Source organism: Cryptomeria japonica, chromosome 1 (assembly GCF_030272615.1).
Source record: "Cryptomeria japonica chromosome 1, Sugi_1.0, whole genome shotgun sequence".
Lineage (NCBI taxonomy): Eukaryota > Viridiplantae > Streptophyta > Pinopsida > Cupressales > Cupressaceae > Cryptomeria > Cryptomeria japonica.
Genome location: NC_081405.1, coordinates 298,361,480 through 298,385,099, shown reverse-complemented (window position 1 = coordinate 298,385,099; position 23,620 = coordinate 298,361,480). Strand labels below are relative to the sequence as shown.

The 23,620-nt window shown below is 36.7% G+C and overlaps 1 protein-coding gene across 6 annotated transcripts in view; it reads left to right on the top strand.

The window, feature by feature from the left end:
• LOC131046440 (uncharacterized) overlaps positions 1 to 23,620 on the top strand; it is a 274,884-nt gene that overhangs the window by 220,004 nt on the left and 31,260 nt on the right. For all 6 annotated transcript variants that reach the window (XR_009106005.2, XM_057980187.2, XM_057980184.2 and 3 more), the window contains one exon: positions 13,477 to 13,549. Coding sequence is in view for 5 of the 6 variants with exons in the window: in XM_057980187.2 (XP_057836170.2) it covers positions 13,477 to 13,549 (73 nt within the window). In the remaining variant the exon portion in view is untranslated. The remainder of the gene's footprint in view (positions 1 to 13,476; positions 13,550 to 23,620) is intronic.

Below are 23,620 nucleotides of genomic sequence, written 5' to 3'. Positions count from 1 at the left end.
TACCAAAGCTATGATTCTTGATCAGAATCTAAATATCAATCTTTGGGCAGAAGCAGCTGCACTGCTGTATATATTCAAAACAGATGTCCCCACTCTCATCTTGAAGATAAGACCCCCGAGGAAGTCTTTACTAAATCAAAACCTGATATTAGCCACCTTAGGATATTTGGATGCCCTGTCTATATTCATGTACCTAAGGAGAAAAGATTAAAACTAGAGCCTTTTGGGAAAAAGGGAATCTTTCTAGGATATAGTGAAACCTCCAAGGCTTACAGGATCTATATACCTGGTCAAAAGAATATTGAACTAAGCAGGGATGTGATCTTTGAAGAAGACTTAGCTTTCAAAAGAGCCCAAAGCTCTCTAGACCCTGAAGTATAAAGCCTCTAAATAGGTAGATGCTCCTTCGTTTTAATTATATGAGACATCAATGACATAGGCAGCGACTATAATATTGCCATTAAGAAGGCATGATAGCGATTAGCTAAGGCAGCGATCTAGTCAACATCAGCAAGGGAAGAACAATGATATGAACACAGTCAGCTTAAAGTATTTAATATACAGATTTCATAGAAGACAGCAAATAATAGACAACTAATACAAAAACGATTAGTTAAGAAAGCTGATACCGTATAACCACTGATCGATAATAAGAGAGAACATAAGAACAGGGACAGCGTTTACAATAGTGTTACAACAATCACCGTGATTCGTAATCCTAAGAGGAAGGACTAATAATTAATTAGTTATCCAACTACAATATGAAATGGTGCATTTAGGAACTGATTACGGATAGGCAAGAGTTATGTCTTTGCAACGTAACCAATCACTTCAATAGCAAGTTATAAGAAGGCATTCAAATTCAGTCAATTAGACATTAAATACCTATTATCTCTTCTCCTCTCACCCTTGGGGATGCAATCCGTTTAGAGCGAACAGCCTAACGACCTTTCTGTTGCAAGTACGAACCACATATATCAGAAATGGAAGAAATGTCTGAGCAGAGCCTGTCATCTTTAATTCCAGAATTTTATACAGCTATAATTAAACAATTGCGTACAGCCATAACACTCACTACTCCATTAAGTCATAATTGTAGTAATTAGTATCGAGTCATTATCCTCAGAAATACCGACCAAGTCGAATATCATAGTGGCGCTCCCGTATATCTCTGAGATTGATATCTTTCTAAACTAGTAGATTGGTATCTAATAAATTACAGTACTGTGATATTAGTCTGTTTAAGAGGACACAGTAGATCTAAAGCAACAGTTAGTCTATATCTGAACCCTGTTTTGACCATATAACATTTATTAAATTATCAGCACTAAGCACCAAAAATAGAAAGAAGTGACGGGTAATTTAAGAAATTCTGGTAAAAATCTCTGGGACCCCAATAGGGGACATTACATACTTAATTCTTATCTCCAAAACATCTTGGACCTCTAGAGGGTAGGTGAGGCATCCCCATTGGACACTTCCTATTACAATAGAAATGCTAATGTGATTGAAGGTTCCTTTCCTCTCCAATCAAGGTTGTCACTTGGGGTCCCATGGGTGTTTATTTTGTTTGTATCCAATAGGGTAGCCTATTGGAGCTTCAAGGAGAATGCTTGATTAGGATGGGCACTTAGACTCTTGCATTTAGAATTTTGCCAAGCACATTTATAATCCATATAATTAGTAAAAGATGGGCAAGATTATAGCAGTAAAGTTGGTTATAGCCATAGTTCCATGGAGTTTCCTAATGCTGGGACATAGGACCAAGGGCCTAAGTTGGGGGATGGTGGAAGGGCAATGGTGAGGAGGCGCTGAAATACATATAGTACTTGAAAAAATAGTTATAAAAAGATGTATAAGAATTACAAATGAAACCTTGGCAAACGTTGAACAATGATATTGTCGTTCAAAATTTAAATTATATTCAGGATTCATAATGATGATTACAAATGTTCAAAATAACAAAATGAAGTGAACTGAGGCCTCTATCATCCCCAAAATCCTGATCACTAGAATTGCTAGACTCTACATGGTCACTCCTTTTCCTGCTTTTCTTCTTGGTCCTCCTCAACCCTCTTGCACTTCACTCTCACTCTTTCATATTGCACTTACAATTCTCACTCTCACATTGGCTATCAGTTGCTTGTCAATTTGTTTTTGTGAGTTGAAAAAAGGATTTCAAGGTGTTTTATAAGACTTGTGGGATTTAGGGGTAGTTCATAGGTTAATCAAGGTTTGGCCTTGGGTGCAAGGATTGATTTTTTTTTGGCTTTTTGGCTGTTCAACTGCAGGAGTCTCCTGGGCATCCTCAAGACTTTTGGGAGACTCCTGGGAGTCCCCTAGAAGTCTTGAAGATGTCTTGGAGTCTTCGACATCTCAATGGCGTTGAGCCAACAGTGTGGAGGGGGACGTCTCTACCAAGTCCTCGTGTCCCGGAAATGTGAGGTTTTATTGGGGGGATGCATTATTGTAGAACACTGATTATACCATAGATTAATGAGCCTAATTTCCAATTGGATGCTAGCTCCAAGTATTATCTGTATGGCCTAAAAAATATTTTATTCATCTTTATTTGAAATATCCCTTATAATAATTCTAATCTCTTTCACTCAACATTCCCAAATCATAGAGCAATGACTAATGTTAACTGCAGGATGACTGTTTCCAATCTATTGCCGTCTATGCTAAGTTCCAGTTTGCACAAAATTGCAGACTTATTATATAAAAGAAATAACTAGAAAATAAGATTCTGTCAATATGCATTAAGTTTCAAATCTGCTAGCTCTATTATTTTTGGTCACACATAAGTCTGGTGATTATGAAGTTTATCAGAGATTTACAAGAGAAAAATAATCAGCTTGTACCTTACTCGATCTACTTGATAGTGATGGAAGGTCACCCTTACAGAGGATATCGATATGAATAGATTGTGCATGCATTGTAAGTCGCAGGGCACTATCAACCATGGAACAATCCGCCTAAGGAAAAAACCTCGATTATGGAAGAGTGCCTGCCCAAAATGTTCATGCAACCCATTTGCTCTCACCATTGAATAAGAAGAAGATTTTTTGTTAACTCTATGGATGATTTCTTCATTGTGCCATTCGATATAACCTGTGTATGCCCTGATGATTAGCCAGTGTGCTACCATGCCAACTCCTGTGTACTTTTATTTGCTATTACTACAAAACAAGATCTGCAGTTGTGCTCAAAAGGAGGTCCGACTCCGTTAAATACCCATGACAACTCTAAGACTCAGAGATATGGAGAGTTTGCTAAAAATCAAATATTAATTAGTCCTTCCACCAAATATCTATACTCTTGGATTATAACATTAGAGTGATATCTTTTTTTTATCTTATAGTCTAATATTGCTCACACACCGCAACTTAGGAGGGAAGCTCCACTCATGTCTTTATTCTTCAGGAATGAATGATTGGGCTGATAGAAATATAAAGCTATTTAAAAGTTAGGCCATTCCTCAAACATTCTGGCTAAATATAATTCTATTTCCCAAATATCTGTGCCCAACTCAAAATATAAATTCTTCAAAGCCAGACACAATATTATTATTAAACTTGTTAATAGAAGTTATCTGCGAATTTGTCTCCAATGGAGACTTCACAAATTTGGCATAGTTGCAGATTCCTTCACTAATCCACCCCTCCAAAGAACTAGGTTTCGTCCAGCCCTTCTCAACTCTTGAAGGTTTTCGTCTCGAGAAATCATAAACGTTTATCATATCTCGAAAGCATGCTTTACTTCTCCCTGATGCAAGTATTGTCATTGATGTCAAATTAATTGAAAGCAGGAAGCATCCAAAATGACATCACAGAAAGAATGAAAGTATCTAAAATATATCCCAGAGTCGGGTGTTGGTTTGGAAGTTTCCTGGCAAATCAGCACGATGAAGCAGAAGATTACAGTGAGCATGGTTCGTATCTATATCATTATCTGAAGGCAAAAATAGAAATCAAATGAATACTATTAATGGAAAGACTTAATAAATAATCCGATATATTTATTACCCGATATATAATATGGAAAGACTTTATAATTATCGGCAAATATATTAATGTAAAGCGGAAAAATCGCGATCGAACCCTAGTTGTTCTCCCCTCTTCCGACTCCGAGGAGAGAGAAGGGAGGTTCGCTAGGATTCGATGGTTTTTCACTTAGGGGAGAGACTTTACATTCAAAAGAGGGGTTGAAACTCATAAGATCCAATCCCACGCAACGCAAGATTGGATGCTAAATGAATTTCAAGGGTTAGGAAAGCAAGGCTACCCTCTTTTGTAAAGAATGTTGTTAAGGAAATTAAGCTAGGAATGCATAGAAAGTCATAAAGATTCGCTTATAAACTGAGTTCGGGTTATAGGATGAAGCTGCGGACCTGGAATTAACAGTAAAATGTCGATACGGCACTGTCCTGCAAATTTGAGCAAAAATTGTCGGGACGATGGCGCCCGGCGCCACGGTCCTCCGAAAAATCTGCGAAACGAAGGGGGATCTGTTCGTCTCTGCACAAGGATTCCAGATCTTCAATTTCAGCCGCGTACCTGCAACCTACACACAGAAAAGCGAAGACGATTGGGGGGTTAGGGATTGGGGGTTTGCCTTTAGGTCAAACCCCGGTTTTGGAATTAACCAAGAAATGAGCAAGTGCTGTAAATGTAAATGTATGTAAAACAAGTACTAATACCTTGTTCTAAGGATGTTTGTATCCTTATGTGCGAAGGTTTAGATGTTGTATGTTGTAGCATGTAGTATGTGATCTCCTCTTCAATGGTTGAATCCTTGTCTTGAATGCAACACTTAGCCTTGAAGGGAGACTTGAGGTGATCAATTGCTTGAAGGAATGCTTGAATGCTTGAATGCTTGAGTATAATTTCCACGCCTTGTACACATATCCTCTTTATATCAAATGAGAGAAAAATGTAGTTTATATACTTGTCATTTAGGGCTGATAGACTGATTTTCCCAACCTTAGGCCGACCAGGGAAAGTTAATTTCCAAATTGCAAACAAAAAGACCCGAGCCCCTTAGGAGACCGGGCCCAAAATAGGACCCAGGGACCAGGGCGCTGGGCGCTCTGGTCCCACCTCCCGGGACAGCAGGGTGCAAGGAGGTTCAGGCCAGGGTGCTTGAAAAATGCAGTTTTCAGTGTCGTGAGCAAGTTTCGGGGTCTCCATTCAGGTTGCGTGTTGCGTCGCCATCGTGAAGACCGAAATGCAGTCGAAATTGCAAGTGTCGCAATTTTAGGACGCTACATTTAGCCCCCACTTTAGCGGGAGTATGTATGCTCATACTTCCGGTAAAGTACAAGGAAACAACATTGAAAGACTTTCACCACATCAAGGAGGCAAGACACACCAAGCCCCCAGTGGACTAAGGATCTTACGACTTCGATTGACAAAGTAAAAGGGAAGATCACGAGGGAGAACCATGACTGTCAGTAGTAAGGTTCCCTCACTATGAGTCATGCAAGAAAGATATCAAAAATTTTCAAGACAAGGTTAAATTTACCAAGAAATTTTCAAATATCTTGAAAAGATATGAACGGGATGTATGCCCCCCTACGTTAAAGCGATCGCACACGCCTCACTGGGGGTGATTGTTTTAACGTAGTGATACATATAAGAAATGAAAAAGGAGCACGTTATCACAAGGATTTAGCCCCCAAGTGTGAGATAAACCCAAGGATAATAGACACAAAACACAAAGCACAAGGTGACTTCGCTTTCCTCAGGGTCAGTATGCTGTATGATAATTCATGTATATATATCATATGTATGTATGCATAATTGTTCTTCATTCCCCAATCAAGGAAGGTCACCTAGAAGAAGGGAACACATGTGTCTTTTGAGTCAACATGAGAGAGATCGAGAGATCTCAATGCTTTGCATCGTCCTCAAGTAGACAACACTAAGGACGACAAATAGAAGAATGAGAATAACATATAGAAGAAGTAACAAAAGAGAGGAGGAGAGAATCTGCTATGTTAATGTAACTAGTCTAGCATGTCATCTACCCCCCGATCTTGCTGATCAACGTTTCGGGAAGGCAGGGAACATGCTAGAGGAGGAACATCCAACACAGCAGATGGAGCTATCACAAGATCCAAACAAGGGCTATGTTCATGTTCCGAGCCACATTGTTCTTGTCTAGGAGCTAGGATAAGTGCTTTAGAAAATTCATTAGATAAATGGTTATCGACATCAACAAGTTCATATTCACTATCAGAAGCAAGAGGAGTAACATTTTCATCTATATCATCATCAAGATTTATAAAATAGGATCTTTAACTCGCACAGGATCAAGAGCATCATACATCTTATGTTTAGGAGATTTCGGCTCAATTTCCGGCTGAGGAGAAAATGGAATAATGCTTGTTGAAGGTGTTTTTGGAGATTGCAAAGTTTGAGCTCTAAGACGACGCTTTTGCCGGCGTTCACGTGCAGAACGATTTCGTCTAGTCTTAGTAGGAAGTGGAGAAGATTGAGGAGGAGGAATGTTCTCATCCTTAGCACTTGGGTGTTTAGGTTGTGGTCTCTTTTGCTGGATAATAGGAGAAGAAGAAGGTCTCTTCTCTCTATAAAAAGAAGGAGGAGGAACTGCTCCATACAAAGGAGGAATTTTTGGTTTAGGGAGAAGACCAAGTCCATCATGACGAGGAGGTATAGGTCTACTCTTAGGAAGTTTATTAGGTATAGACATAGTCACATCCATAGGGATGGGTTGAGAATCTTCTTGAGGAAAGACATTAGTTTTATCTTTCAAGGGAAGAACTTCCTTCTCAAGAATGATAGGAATGTCAAGTTTAGGTGTTCTAGGTTCACTTAGAGATAGGATCATATCTGTTTTCCACTTTTGATAAGATTTGAAAAGATGATCACTTCGCGGAGGAAGAGATTGGAATTGTTTAGGCCAGAAGTAATCAAGAGGAACACTAGAGGTTCTTTCAGCTGGTTTAAAGAGACTATGATTGACAGTAACAACTTCACCATTATGGGGAAATTTCAAACACTTATGAATAGGAGAAGCAATAGCTTTCATGGAAGATAGCCAAGGATAGCCAAGCTTCACTCGAAATTGTTCGGAAGATGGAATAATAGCAAAGTTCACATCAAGGGATTTGTTATGGACTTCAATAGGCAATGTAATAGAACCAATTGCAAGAGAAGAAAATGCGTCAAATAATTTCACAATCACATCTGTTTTGTCATAGATCACTTGATTCAATTGCAAAGTAAAAAGAAATTCTTCAGTAATAACATTAACCATGCACGAAGGATCAATAAGCACTCCACGGCAAGGTGTATTCTTGACTTTTGCAACTATGTATAAAGGACCATCAGGTGCCCTAATGGTTTCGCTAGAATCAAATGTGATGGAAGGTTCTTCAGGGATTTCTTGCTGCTCTACAAAGTTAATCACATTCGGAGTCATAGACACAAGACCATCAGATGAGAGAGAGGAATCATTAGCCTCAATTGCATTAGAGGTATGAGAAGGCAATGGATCAGTGAAAATCTGAAGATTTTGATTAGGAGGAGCTACAGATGTGTTGCCTTTATCATTCACTCCAGAAACAGAGATAGTATTATTATCAATCAAGTCTTGAATTTTACCCTTTAAAGAAAAACATTTTTCAGTATCATGCCCAGGCTGACGATGAAATTGACAAAAGGCTTTGTTATCAAAATAAGGTGAAGTAATCTTTGCAGGATCAATTTGTCTTATAGGAGGAAGAGTAAGCACATTTTGTTCCAATAACTTATTCATAATACTATGCAATGATTCATTCAAAGGAGTATACTTTCTTTCTTTCTTGAAAAATTTAGAAATAGGGGGCACACCTGATGCTGCATTCACATTGTTGTTGATGATGTTTTCATTGAATTTGATGGAATCTCTGTTCGGTTTAAACTTCCCAAATGGTTGTTGACTGCTATCACCCTTATCACTCGGAGCCATAGGATGTGATTGTTCCATTTGACTCACAGTCAGTTGATAATTGTGAAGAGTGGCGCACAACTGTTGGAAAGAAGTAAACTCAGAAAACAGAAGTTTGTCTCGAATATCTTTTTGTAAATTAGAAATAAAGATTCTTTGAATATCATTGTCAGGCACTGGAAAAGAAATTTGAGCATACAAATGCTTATATCTACCAATGAAATCAGTCACTTTTTCTTTAACACCTTGTTTACAATGCATTAAATCAATCAAAGTAACTTTAGGACTTATATTGTTTTGAAATTGTTGAATGAAAGCATTTGCAAGTTGTTCGAAAGAAGTAATAGAATAAGAAGGCAACGAGCAATACCATTGTAGGGCTTTGTCTCTTAATGTTCTCGTAAATAGTTTTGCAAGCAACCTTTGGTCATAAGCAAAATCAGTACAAATTGTTTGAAAAGTCTTAACATGTGTTAGAGGATCTCCTTTACCATTATAAAGTTCCAAATGCGGGATTTCAACATGTTTAGGAGGGATAGCTCGAACAATGTCAAGAGAAAGTGGGCTCGCAACATCAAATGTGGGCACACTAAACTTAGATTGATTCATAGAGGCAATTTGTTGCTGTAAAGAAGAGACAGTTTGTGCTAGATTGTTAATGGTCGCTTCAGTCGAAGAATTCATATTGGATGTGTTAGATTGAGATGGAGGTGTTATGTTATTGAAAGAAGGTAGAGAGTAAGGTGGTGGGACCCTATGATAATTAGTCATAGGAGATGATTGGGCAGGAGGAACACTACAAGGAGGAATAGAATGATTAAATGAATTGCCCCCTTGCGTCATGTTCATTTGTGATGATATAATAGGCACACTCATTGGAGGAATGAATGAAGAAGTCGGATTGAATGAAGGAATAGGGTTAATTGAAGAAGAAGGGTTGCCCCCATGACTGGTGATCACAGGAGGAATGTCTTGTATAGAGGTAGCCATGATGTTTGATGTAAAGGTAGGTATACTAGCAATAGAAGTCATCAAAGGAATAGAATGATTGACTTGTGTAGGAGGTTGTGTATAACCTAAGGTTTCGGCACAACTCTTCATAGGCATCACATTCGAATTCACAATGTGTGAAATACCACACAAAATATCAATTCCATTCTTATCACTTTGAAGCATACGTTTTAGACCCTCAATTAAAGGAAGAGCTTGACTATCAGGGTATTCATGAGACATCCATTGTCGAAAATCGTCAAATTGGTTATCCAATTTCGAAAGTTGTTCTTCAGAAACCTCATGGAGAGCTTCTTCATCATTAGGAGGATTAGAGGAATTACCCATGTCCTCGTTAAAAAGGCTATTCAAATTAGGTTCCATCTCCTCAGTAATTAAACCTTGGAAGAACTTAATTCTAAGGCTTCGTCTAACGGGAATAGTGTAAGTAGGGCTTATTGTTGTAAAACTCATACACTAGAGAAGGAGAGAAAATTTTGAATTTAGAGGTAGCAATTTTCAATAAAATCAGCCAATCTTCTGGATTTAAGCTGTTAAATGCAATCACAACAGTCTCCCGAAATTTCGGAAAAAATGTCCGGGACCGTGGCGCTCGGAGTGCAACACGGTCCCTGCAACTTTTTTCGAAATTTGCAGGGATGAAAGGTATGATGATTTTAGAGCTAATCTGAAAAAATTGAGTGATTTTACGATCTGTAGATAGGCCAAATTAAAGTTGTAATCTCAAAATTGAACCCTATCAAGATTGTCGAAAAATGCAAAATTTGAATTTTGAAAAAGAGAGGGAAACTGAAATTTTGAATTTTATGATTTTAGAGGGAATGTCAAAAGCAATGCAAATTTTGAAATTCAAAAATTGACTCAATTTCACGCAAAATTCAATTTTGAAAGCGAAAATCGAAGTTGTTGTAATTAAGCACTTAATTTCAAAAGTCACAAAATGCAAGAATTTGAATAAAGCACTGAAATTTCGAATGATTGCAAACACAATTTTCAGATTTATGATAATAAAAACGCAATTTTGACACAAAATTTTAATTTCAATGACTTTTGAATGATTAGAAGCCTTAGACCAAGCAATCGCAAGACCAACTTTGACTGTAATTTTGAAAGTGTTATAATTGATAAAATCAGCCAAAATTCTGGATTTTAGCAGGAAAATACAGCAAGATCTCGCTCCCGAAATTTTGGAAAAAATGTCGGGGACGATGGCGCTCGGAGTGCAACACGGTCCTCGCAACTTTTTTCCAAATTTTCAGGGATGAAAGATATTGTGATTTTATTGCAGAATCCAAAGTTACAGCTGATTTGGAGATGTTTTGATTGGTCAAATTGTCGGACAAAGGTTGAATCAAGAGGATTTCAAAAATTAGGGTTTTGACACTTAACCACTTAATTTTCAGAATTAAAGCACAAATATGAATTGAAAATTTGTAATAGAAAGGCAAATCTGAAACAGGCATTAACATTTAGACATTTCGCAAGTTCAATTACCAAAAAGAAAATTTAGGGTTTTTATGCAATCACCTCTAAAATTTTGCAAAAGATCAAACATGGAAATGTAATCAATTTTTTTTCAGATCTAAGCATGAAAAATCAGAAAGGATGTTCACGTCGGGTTCACCAAAATGTAAAGCGGAAAAATCGCGATCGAACCCTAGTTGTTCTCCCCTCTTTCGACTCCGAGGAGAGAGAAGGGAGGTTCGCTAGGATTCGATGGTTTTTCACTTAGGGGAGAGACTTTACATTCAAAAGAGGGGTTGAAACTCATAAGATCCAATCCCACGCAACGCAAGATTGGATGCTAAATGAATTTCAAGGGTTAGGAAAGCAAGGCTACCCTCTTTTGTAAAGAATGTTGTTAAGGAAATTAAGCTAGGAATGCATAGAAAGTCATAAAGATTCGCTTATAAACTGAGTTCGGGTTATAGGATGAAGCTGCGGACCTGGAATTAGCAGTAAAATGTCGATACGGCGCTGTCCTGCAAATTTGAGCAAAAGTTGTCAGGACGATGGCGCCCGGCGCCACGGTCCTCCGAAAAATCCGCGAAACGAAGGGCGATCTGTTCGTCTCTGCACAAGGATTCCAGATCTTCAATTTCAGCCGCGTACCTGCAACCTACACACAGAAAAGCGAAGACGATTGGGGGGTTAGGGATTGGGGGTTTGCCTTTAGGTCAAACCCCGGTTTTGGAATTAACCAAGAAATGAGCAAGTGCTGTAAATGTAAATGTATGTAAAACAAGTACTAATACCTTGTTCTAAGGATGTTTGTATCCTTATGTGCGAAGGTTTAGATGTTGTATGTTGTAGCATGTAGTATGTGATCTCCTCTTCAATGGTTGAATCCTTGTCTTGAATGCAACACTTAGCCTTGAAGGGAGACTTGAGGTGATCAATTGCTTGAAGGAATGCTTGAATGCTTGAATGCTTGAGTATAATTTCCACGCCTTGTACACATATCCTCTTCATATCAAATGAGAGAGAAAAATGTAGTTTATATACTTGTCATTTAGGGCTGATAGACTGATTTTCCCGACCTTAGGCCGACCAGGGAAAGTTAATTTCCAAATTGCAAACAAAAAGACCCGAGCCCCTTAGGAGACCGGGCCCAAAATAGGACCCAGGGACTAGGGCGCTGGGCGCCCTGGTCCTGAGGGACCAGGGCGCTGGGCGCTCTGGTCCCACCTCTCGGGACAGCAGGGTGCAAGGGGGTTCAGGCCAGGGTGCTTGAAAAATGCAGTTTTCAGTGTCGTGAGCAAGTTTCAGGGTCTCCATTCAGGTTGCGTGTTGCGTCGCCATCGTGAAGACCGAAATGCAGTCGAAATTGCAAGTGTCGCAATTTTAGGACGCTACAATTAATATAGCGGCAAGTTTGTTAAAGCGAAAAAATGTTTTGATGGCGGATGTATTAACCAAGTATTTTTTACGGCACCTCATGAGTGTTAATATATTGAACAATATTATCGGTGGACACTTTAAATTAATTAAAGCGGAGATAGATATGGCGGCAAAATTAAAAGTGAAAAATAAATCTCGACAGCAAAAATTATTAAACTTTGTGTTTTGCGGAATGAACTTAATACCGGCTGGAAGAAGATAATATCCTAAATAAATTACATACCTTATTTTTACAATACATATTATCGGGCTTCATTAAGTTCGGTGGTTTGTTTATTATGAAAAGTATTGTCTAAGGTATAGTGGCATAAGAGTTTATTAATATATAAACAAAAGTGTTTGGCAAACAAATACTCCCGTAAAAAGTTTATTAATAGAATTTAACAAAAAGAAGTTATTGAAATATTGAAGGATATGACTTTTCAAACTAAAAGTCATGTTGGTTTGCAACCGGTGGAACTAGCACATATATATATGAATTTTTAAAAATGCTTTGAGAAGGATGTTGATATGCTGGGTATATATACTTTGTATAAAACTGTGGATTTTTGAAAGTATACCTCACGTAGGTGAAGTAAGAGGTGTGCAAAGAGAAACATGAACAATCAGTCCTAAAAGAGCATAAGTTTAGAATATAATAGCAGATATATAAACTTAGCACATGCAGATTTGAAATGAAGAGTAAGGCAGATTTAAGAAAGAAATTGTGACATATTTGTATGAAGATGTGTATGCAGGTTTAAAGAGTGTTACCATTGTCCATTATCCATTGTTACAGCAACATGTTCAAGATGGAAAATTAGATTTGTGAAGAGTGAGTTGGTGCTCACAATTTCAGCAGAGAGAGTTGGTGCTTCCAGTGGGTTGGTGCTCACAAAACAAAGTTCTGGGGTTGGTGCTTCCAGTGGGTTGGTGCTCACAAAATAGAGTTAAGGAGTTGGTGCTTCCAGTGGGTTGGTGCTCACAAAATTGTAAAAGAACATAAATATATAGCATTCATTTTCAGTGGTTTTCTCCCGCATTGGGTTTCCACTTAAATCTTTGTGTTATTGTGTTCATATGCAAAATTATTTTTAGTGATTGATTCTATCATATAAAATATTGAATTGAAAAGTTTCATTATATTGATTCACCCCCCCTCTCAGTATAACTGTGTGCTCTTCACTCCCAATGAGCCTCCTTATAAAGACCTCTAGGAACTTTCTAGAAGATAAGGCTGACTTGAACATTGGAAAACTTTAATAAAGAGATATAGTTATATTTTATTGTTTATTTAATTAAATTAATTAATATTAAGTCATCATTGGATATTTTATTTATTTTTGATGACTTAATAAAGAATAATCTAATTAATTGTCACCTTGCAAATTGGGGACATTATATTATTCCATACAATCATGTAGGACACATTGCATGCCAGCTCTATACATGCTGTACTACATTTGTATTTTGCATGGATAATTGTCTAGGAAAGCCACTTTTTGCATTTTTGTTAGAGACAATAAATGTGTGGCTAAATTTGTTCCTTTTGAAACTTTAACCAGAAGATTTTGATAATGAAATTGTGCATGCGCAACATGTATTCTAATGACTGGCCTTACTTTTTAGATATGTTGATCTGTTGCTTGGGGAATTCAAGTATTATAAAACGAGGCTTGCTCATGGGGGCATTTCTAAAGAGGTAAGGTTTGGCATTGCCCCTTTAATACGTCCTATCTATATTATTTCTTGTAATCAAATGCCAATAGATAGCAGCTGTATGCATGCTGTTCATTGAATTTTCTTTAAGTCAAATGTTAATACATCACAGCGTATGCATGTTGTTCATTGACTTTTATTTGTAATCAAATGTTAATAATTTATAATCACAGTATTCAAACTGGCTAAACATTCTCGATTTGGTAGGAATTTCATTACATTACCATTATAGTTTGTTTTTGTCTAAACAATAGAAAAGTTGTCTTGTTTTGGTTATCAAGCATAAAGTTGTGTATCTAGTCATTGATGAAGTCAGAATTGGATCTTTGTTGTTTTTTTTTGTTTTGTCCTTGTTAACATGATAGTAACAATTTTACTTTGCTAAATTAATTTTTTTAGTAAATGTTTTTCTATCAAAATATGTCTAAACAGTTTATGCTAAGTGACAAAATATCACGAGTTGTTAAATTTAGGTCTTTATTGATTGTCTATTGAATATGAAAATGCAAGTAATTGGTCCAGGACACTCATTAGAGACTCAGTTCCGTCTGAAAATGTAATGTCCTATTTTCAGAGTAGCTGGAAACTCCTGCATCTCTCCTTGGGCGCACATATCCCCATATCCAAAACGGATACGTATCCAATACAGCCTAGATACACATCGGATAGTGTACCCGTGCATTCCCAAAAAACCTCGATTTCCAATTGTCCCAAATACTATGTGATTTGATTTTTTTCAAAATTTGATGTAAATCTTTTTAAATTTATATTAAAAAAACTTCATTTATGCAATTTAAAAAAAAAAAAATTGGTATAAACAAAACCTACACCAAATGAGAAAGACAACTGAAATGTTTTTCTATTTCAGCAACCCATTTTTTTGGGTTATCTTCCAGTGCAACTCTACTATTTTTGCATATTGTAAATTGTTAAATCAACTTATAATTATTTATGTAGCAATTATGTGTCCATATTGCTTTGGAAGTAATGAAAATCTGCTCTAATAACTTAGAAAACTGTGTTAAATATATGTATATGTGGTTTTTGTGAATGTCATATCAAGCTGTATCCATATTGGGGGTCTGAAAAAATGGCCTTATCTGTATCCAATACCGCATCCATATTTGTATCAGTATCTGTGTCCATGCAACTTTGCCCATTTTTTATAAATTGGCTTTTGGACCCAATCCTTATTTTCACCAGTAAGGATGGAAAAAAAGAAAAATTTAGTAATGGAGGCCATCTGCTGGAACATAAGGTTTAATAGTCAATAAATTATATTAAAATAATACTTAATCCCAGCATAAAGGGAACATGGGTTTCCATAAAGGAGTTGTCATTTATGAGGAGTTACAAGTTAACTTTCCAGACAACGTGGGAGCTATTTGAGGACGATCATGCTAGATTTAATAAATATTATTTTATGGGGTTACGGAGCATTGAGTTTTGGGTGCCCAATTTTGCCCTCCAGCTGTTATATAGTGAAGTGCTTGGTAAGTTTTTAAGGCACTGCCAATTTCCATATAATCTCTGCTACAGCTTGAGTCATGTGTTCAACAATCAGCTCAAGGACAAAAAGCCCCTGGATTTGGGGTATCAGAGGATGAAAACCCTTTGATTTTCTTAAAGCAACTCATATAGAGGTTGTAATGTGTGCTGAAGATTATATTCTTTCATTATAGCAATTATTTATATGCTGTTTATTTGAAATATTCTAGCATATTTGTATAATCATTTTCATCCTAGCCTGTTTCTGAATATATTTACTGTTTATGCAATGTGTTGCCAAATCATTTAGCTACAGGCCACCACAGAAAAGGGTTCCTTAGACCAAAAAAATAAACTTCTTGAACTCTTGTAATAAGCACCCCAATTGTCTTTGAAACTTTTAATTGAAATGAAGCTACAATTCAATGTCCTTATCACTTTATTATCACCCAGTTCCCAAGATGAGCAAGGTGAGAGTATACAATGTGTAGGACCACACCATCTGAAAAGCAGTAATACTGAAAGAAAACACACTAAGCAGCAAAGCCGGCTAAAGCTTTCACTTCTTCACTGGAGTATGCTATGCAAGAAACTGAAGGAAAAGCACTTCTACACATTTAGCGGAGTGTGCCATTACAAGAAGTCCAAGCACTTCTCACTTATTTAATGGACTGCAATTACAGAGCATAGAAACTACTTGCTTATTCAGTAGAGTGCAACTACACAGCATAGACACTACTTGCTTATTCCTCATAGTGCAATTACAAAGCACATACACTAGTTGCTTTTTCAGCAGAGTGCAATACAATGATCACAGTCACTTCCACTTATTCAGTGGGCTGAGCAAATACATTAAAGCAAATATGAGAGCATTGGCGGTGCAACCATCCAGGGTATTATGAGATGATATGAAATGCGTTATAACTCTTCATTAGAGAACATTAACTTGCTGATTAATGCTTATACATACTTCTGATCACAATTGTAAACTACTGCAACAACCCAAAATGAAGTAAATAACAGGATAAACAAAATACTCAAGTACCGAACAAAGGTATACCTTTAATAGATGACATTAGAAGCTGATTGAAAGTCTGATATTGCATGGTTCTGCTGATAAACTGCCAAATCAGAATTGAACACACTGAGAGCACACTATAAACTACTGAAGACAATACCCAGAAGCACCCAACACAAATTAGAACTAAAATACACCTCCAAACTGTATGGATAGCAAGAAAAATAACCCAAAACATCAAGAAATGCCTCCAAAACACTTGTCAACTCTGGATAATGGCTGGGCACAATTGAAGATAATAAGAGCCTGCTAATTACTGAAATCTGACTAAGTTTGAAAAATTATAAGATCCTCCAATAAAATAGAATTGCATTCTAATTCTGAAGGATTTGAAACCCATCTCAAACATCATGAAACTATGTACATGAAATATAAATTAAAGTATAAGGAAGTAAATGTTGACATCTAAATGTCACTTAAATGTTTATTTCATACCTCATGCCCCCTTATAGAGAATACATGTATGGCCAGCAATAAATGTTGCGCGGATTTCAAAATTGCAACTTCATCCTTCATCAGCATAGACGGCTAGGGAAGAACTGTATGACCAGGATTGATGCAAACAAACTTATTGATTTCATCTAAGTTGCCGGTTCGGGTTTGGGCACCGGTTTGGGTTCGAAGAACCGGTACGGCAAAATTTTGAAAAGGGGTTTGGGTTCGTTAATACAAAAACAATGTAAAAATTATATATATATATATAAAATTAAAAATATAATATATTATAATATAATATTATATATTATAATATGCAATATTATTTTTATATTATAGTCCAAGGGGTTGAGCTTAACTAGTTAAAACACTGGGTTCTCATTGTGGAGACCCGAGTTCAATTCCCGATAAGGACATCTAAAGTGGAATTCTAAGTTGTGACTCTTGGCCTTCCATAGGATGGGGAAGGTCTTGGGGTCAATCTAATCAAACATAATAATAATAATAATAATAATAATAATAATAATAATAATTCAAAGATATGTAATGGGGATGGGGCCCCCTACTGTGTCCCCACTGGTTCATAGCTCCAGTCAAAAGCTATTCAGGCTTCGGCCAATTACCTATCAAAAAATATAAACATTATTTTTATATTATATAATATAATTTAATCTAATTCAATGACCATGGTGCATTCGTATATTTAAAATATGATAGCCAACCTATATAAATGGATGAATGATTGTTTCCGTGGGGTGAAAATTAATTTAAACAATTAAAAATTTCCCCCTCTGCCTATATTCTGCCGGAACTTCTATTTTTCAGACTGCAAATAGTCTCGGGCTGCAAATAGTTGCCGTTTAGTTGCAGTGACAGATGACTGCCATTGTTTTTTGCGTATGACATAGCATATATATGGACCGGTGTGCGAACTGGACCAGTACCACAAACCCCATGCGAACCGGACTGGTATCCGGCTGCCCAGCCAGCGAACCCGGTAACTTGGGATTTCATGAGAAATCAGTAGCTTCAATTGGTATGGCCTACATGGAATAGTATGGCTAACATTGGGAGAATGTCATGACTAGATCTAACACTTCTAGCAACCTCCAACACAAAAGCTCACATAAAACAGCATCAGTGATTCACAAACCCAAATACTCAAAAGTCATCAAATACCCTCCATTACTGAAGCAATGAAAACTGAAACTCCACTTGCAGGAACACTAGTGATTCTTGGATGAAATTACTCTAACCAGCTAGGGGGTGTTCATCCCCAAAACTAATATTTTCATGAGGTCTTTTGTCCTTTAGAAAATTGGAGATGAACACAAGTTCTCGTTAAAGCAAAGAATATCATAACATGTCTAACCTCAACAATAGCTCTCAACCTCCTTGTATAATATTCAGGAGTGAGTATAATGATAATAAAATAATAATTTTCCTTTTTCCTCCGCAAACTCCTTTTTTCAAATTAAATAATGAACCTTTTTACGAGATAAAAGTCCCCCATTTGCCTAGGCACAACTTAAAACACATAGATAAATAATTATACTTAGTTGCCTTTTTAATATTTTCTCCTTAGGACAACTTAAGTATTAATTATTTAATAATTTAATGAATCACCAAAGTTGCTGAAGGTATCAAAATGACACAAATATGAAATTCTAAGCATACCAATAGGCCACTAAGGACTTAGGATGATGAACTATAGCAAGTTGGCAACTGTCTAAAAACATCATACTTCTCCAAAAGTTTGGAGAGCTCCCAAAAGGCCAAAATTGCATTCTGAAAGCATCACGAGGTTCACTAATACCAACCAAACTCACTGCCAAAAACAAAACAACTGCTTGAACAATCTTGTCCTCTCCAAGAAATTGGAGTTCTACCTTACCCACCAATTAGCCTACAAGAAAACGTGAAAAATAGGTTAATTATTCACAAACTATTTATGCTTGAAAAGGCGACATTACAGGTCTTGGGCAAGTTATCATGGTTTTTTATTTAGGACTTCGGTTTGAGGAGATTTTGTGGAGTTTGATGTGGCTCTTCATTGGGCTACATTATGTTGATTTCATATTTTCTCGGCTTGGAGTGTTGTGGTCCAAACTTTAGATCGAGTTAAATCAATTGATTTCAACTTTTGTTCTTGCAAAGTGTTGATGATTGTTGGCTCTTGAGCTTAGGCTTGGTGAGGTTTTGCAAAGTTTGATGTGGCTCTTCATAGTGCTATATTATTTTGATTTCATCTTTTGTTTGCTTCGAGTGTTGTGGTCCAAATACTAGAAGATCAAATCAAATTGATTGGCTCCAGCCTTTGTTCTTGTTAATCATTGATTATTGTTGGCTATAGGTAGTTGAGTGTTGATTTGTTTCTCCAAAATGTTGATGCTGGACTACCGTTTGCATGTGCTAAGACCATAGTCTTGAGAATCAGATTTGGCACAGACTTCACGAGGGTGACTCAACTCGGGACTTGGGACTCAGCAAAAAAACTCAACACAAACTCGACAAAGTGAAAAACCCAAGAAAGTTAGAGATTTTCAAGGATTTAAAACTTGTTTCATGCGCCCTTTATTAAATAAACCTTAAAGACACAATAACATCATCAAATAGAAGCTAATTTGATCACCTAAACAAGTATACATTGATCACATAAGTATAAATGCAAATTGGAGTTGAAGGAAATAACACACTTAGATATATAAATAATGTGAAATGTATACAAAACTCATTTAATATAAAATCTATGACATCAAATATTCCAAACAAATATCAAAATTATAACTAGAAGTCTATGGCTCAGAGGACCTTGCATCATTCCTACAAAGGCATCTAAGGTAGGTCCTAGATGATGCAGCTGACATAATCTCTACTTGTGACCCCATGCCATCCTCACCAACATCAGCTATCTCTATGTCTGCTTGTGCTCTATCCTCCTTTGCCATGGTTATAACCTCAACCTACTCTATCTACCTTGTCAACCCAATCAAGGTCCTCATCACTAAAGATTGGATCTGTAGCTTCAGTGATCGACTTAGATTTTGGATCGACCTCCTCTAGTGTGATTGGGGTGGAGTCATTTTTGAAAACCTGTTTGTGTCTAGGACGAAGGTTGTAATGAAATAGACTAGATCATTCAACTTCTCAATGAACAATCTATTGCACCTCTTGGAGTGTGATTGGGGTGGAGTCATGGTCAAAAACCTATCTGTGTCTAAGACAAAGGTTGTAATGAAAGACTGGATCATTCAACCTCTCCACGAACAATCTATTGCACCTCTTGGAGTGTATGTGCTCAAACGTACTCCAATTGTGCTTACAACCCGAAACACTGCATGGTTGGCTCAATGTGCCAATGGCAATCCTCTAAAGATTTGGTGCTAGAGTACCAAACATTTACCACCATCTATCTAAGATGAGAAAAAGAAAAATAAATCAATCTCCTTTCCAACTTAAGTTTCAACATTTAATAATAATATAAGATGTAATAACCCCATCTCCTAAACAAAGAAGTGTAAAGGCCAAAGGCCACTAAGTCCTGGAATAAATCACAAAGGCAGCGAGATTTGTAAGAAAAGATAGGCGATTAAATATGTTTAAATTAAAGATTTAAACTATTCTATCCTAGCTGACCACCATCGAACAATTATAATGCAATAAGGCAGAAATCATCAATGATATGTTAAGGGAGTGCAACATTTATTATTAATGATATTAATTAAGATTAAAAAATTTGTAATCCAAGTAAGTCAGCACTTGGTAGTAGATGACAACGATCTAGGAAGAGATCAAATAAATAGAGGAGCTGCAATTTGTTAAGACAGCAATCAAAGACAACGATTGGCATACTAAAGGCGGCAAACCTAAATAAAGGATTCATCATAATCTAATGCAGTGATTGCCATTAGGAAGATTTAATGCCAAGGAATTTGTGAACAAATCAAAAGCTGTGATTTGGAGTAAAAGACAATCATTATATTAATCAAATATAAATGGCAGTGATTAAGTCTATATGACAAATGGATGCCTCTCTTGGGAAAGTTACATCCTTTGTGACGAGTTGTATTTCTTAGAAGAAGTCATGCCCCTTTCAGTGGAATAGGGAAGATATAGAGAATGGGTCAAGCATTGTGAGAAAGGAGATTAGGGTTGTGAATTTGAATATCAGAACTCAGATCAGAAGAGCTCTTTAGATCTTACGAACCAATCTGGTAAGGGTGGCATATGATCCACCTATTACAAGGCTAAGGGTGCACAAGCTCATAGAGAAAGTCAAACAAGACATCAAGGAAACTGCAGGAGTATAAGGATCTATTCAGGAACAATGATTTAGATAAAGGCATAGCCTCTCACACATACAAACGTATGGTCTTAAAGATATATCATACAGTTAGATCAATAACTGCTCAAACGCATGGTTATAAGGCCTCATTCAGAAAGAGCGACTAGGTCTATATAGGAATCAGAATTTCCATTTTATCTTGTAAATCCAGTCCATCATAATACTTGCCATTAGGCACACCTCCTGCCTATCTGTGAGGATTCCCATCCAATCTTCTACTTGACTGGCAATTAACATCTATATCAGAGATCAGCTCAGACCTCTCTTCGACAAAATATTGGAATTTATATCAGACTCTACTAGATAAGGATAGTTATATTAATGTCTATTGGTTTGATAATACACTTCATCTTTGTCTAAAGTTGTTTGTTAAGCACTATGATAATCCAAGTTGCAGTTATTCTTGATATTGGCCTTACATAGCAATATTTACATTATGCATTTCCAATCAAGACCATAAGAACTACAAGCATAATTGACTCAATAATTAGTAAAATTAGGAGTTCCACAAGGGACATTACATAAAAAGTGGAAAATTTGTTATATTTTAAAACTTTAATTATTCCTTTAAATATATTTTTACCTGGCTACAATGTCATCTCACTATCTTTCAACATCTGACGACAAAAGAGTTCTCCTTGTGCATGAGTAAAGGCCTCTATCTTGTGGACTATATGACTGGTATCATTAGGCAACATCCACTCTATCACTAAGCAGAGCCCATTAAGAACCTCCTCATCTGCCTTGAAATTTGGGCAGTATTGGGATGCTGAATTGAGGAAATAAGCTGCTGCATGGAGGGGGCTGTGAAGCTGGAGGTGCCATCTATCAATGATCTCCCAAATGGGTCAATATCTACCCTCAACTCCCTTATAGACGGATCTAATGGCCTCCTTAGCTCTATCTTTGCCCTCATATATGTAACCCATTGTAGGCTTCTCCCCATTAGCAACTTGTAGAAGAACTACCAAGAGCTCAGTGAATTGCAAATATTGTGATTCATTAACTAACATAAGTAAGTGTGAACGAAAATAAGCAAACAAAAGAAAAATATGGATACAAATTAAAACATAATGTAGAATTAAATTTTACCTTCACAATCTTGTCCAAAAGCCTGGCTCATAAAAAATACAACTTGCCACATCAATCCCTGCAGTAGTTGTAGCGTAGGATGCAGAAGTCCACTTCTCACCAACAAACATACACCTCAAAGCTGCCTTTGACCGAATAAAAAATTGTAATGTGATGAAATTAGTAGCAAATATAGTTATTCCAGGTTGAGCCAACTCCCTTTGCTTCGTGTGCTGCCACATTAGGATAGGGACCCATGTATGATTGTATACAAATTTATAAATATTTTTGGTCGTATCCACACATGTTTTGATCTATGGAAGCTTGCCAAGATCCTTGAATATGAGGTCAAGGCAATGGGAGGCACATGGAATCCAAAATAATTTTGGGTGCTTCTCCATCAATAATCTACCTGCAGCAACATAATTTTCTGCATTATCAGTCACTAGAACCATATTCTTCTCACCCACCTCAAGTAGGATTTCGTCTAGAGCCTCACAATTGACTTGATGAACACAATGCCACCTAAAAACGAAACAAAATCAATGATTCAATAAAAGCATTAATAAAAAATATTAATAATTAAATGAATGCATTGAGGGAAGTACAATCATCGAGAAAGAAACAAGAAAATTCAGCAATGTCCTATTTCTTTTGTCGGTCCATCCATCGGTCATGATGGTGCAACCCTTCTTGCTCCATATCAAGCATTGCTCCTCTATTGTGGCTTTTACATCAGCCACCTTTTCTGTCAAAATTGGGCCCTTTACGTCATCTTCAGTAGGGGCTTTGAAGCTCGCCCCACAGATAGTTATGGCATCAACCATATTTTGCCAAAACGGAGACCTAACACATGTCACAAGTAATTTAATAAGTATTGTCAAATGGTGAGTTTAACTTTAAATTTGAATTAGACATACATCTAAATATAAAAATTCATGAGACAAAGAATCAAACTATAAATTTTAAAACAATCAAACAAAAATGAATTACCTGGCTGCATGGAATGGAATGGTGCAGTAGTCTTAAAAGTATCCAATTGCACGTCTAATTGCTTCATTTGCCTCCTTGTTCCAACCCATGCTCTCAAGTGACGATTGGGAACCAGGAGTAGAGTGTGGCAAAAAAAGTGAATCCATCCTAGATCTATGAACTCTAGGACTAAGGCTAACACTGCCACTAGCGCTAGCACTAGCACTAGCACCAACATCAAAACCAACACTAGCACTATGATGAAATGAATGCTCCTCCCTTTGCCTCTTTTTCAATTCTTTTTGCATCTCAAATGTTTCTAATTGCACTTGCACCTCACGAATTACCAGAAAGTGCCTTATCACATGCCAAAGCATCATGGGCAGGTATGTGTACAAGATGGTATTTCAATCTATTAATGCCTCCATGATAAGTTGTTTTGCAAGATGTACATTTCACCTCTCCTTTTTTTACCTAGGAATAATTTCAGTATGTTTCCAAGTCAAGTCCTTTCTAACTGGGGTTCTAGAAGTAGACATTTTGAAAAAAATGATTTGAAAATCTCAAGGCTGCTGTAATAGCACATAATTACAAAAAGTTAAACATTTGTGAATTATCATTTATAAATTATAATTATTAAACTAAATAATACAAAAAAATGTAAA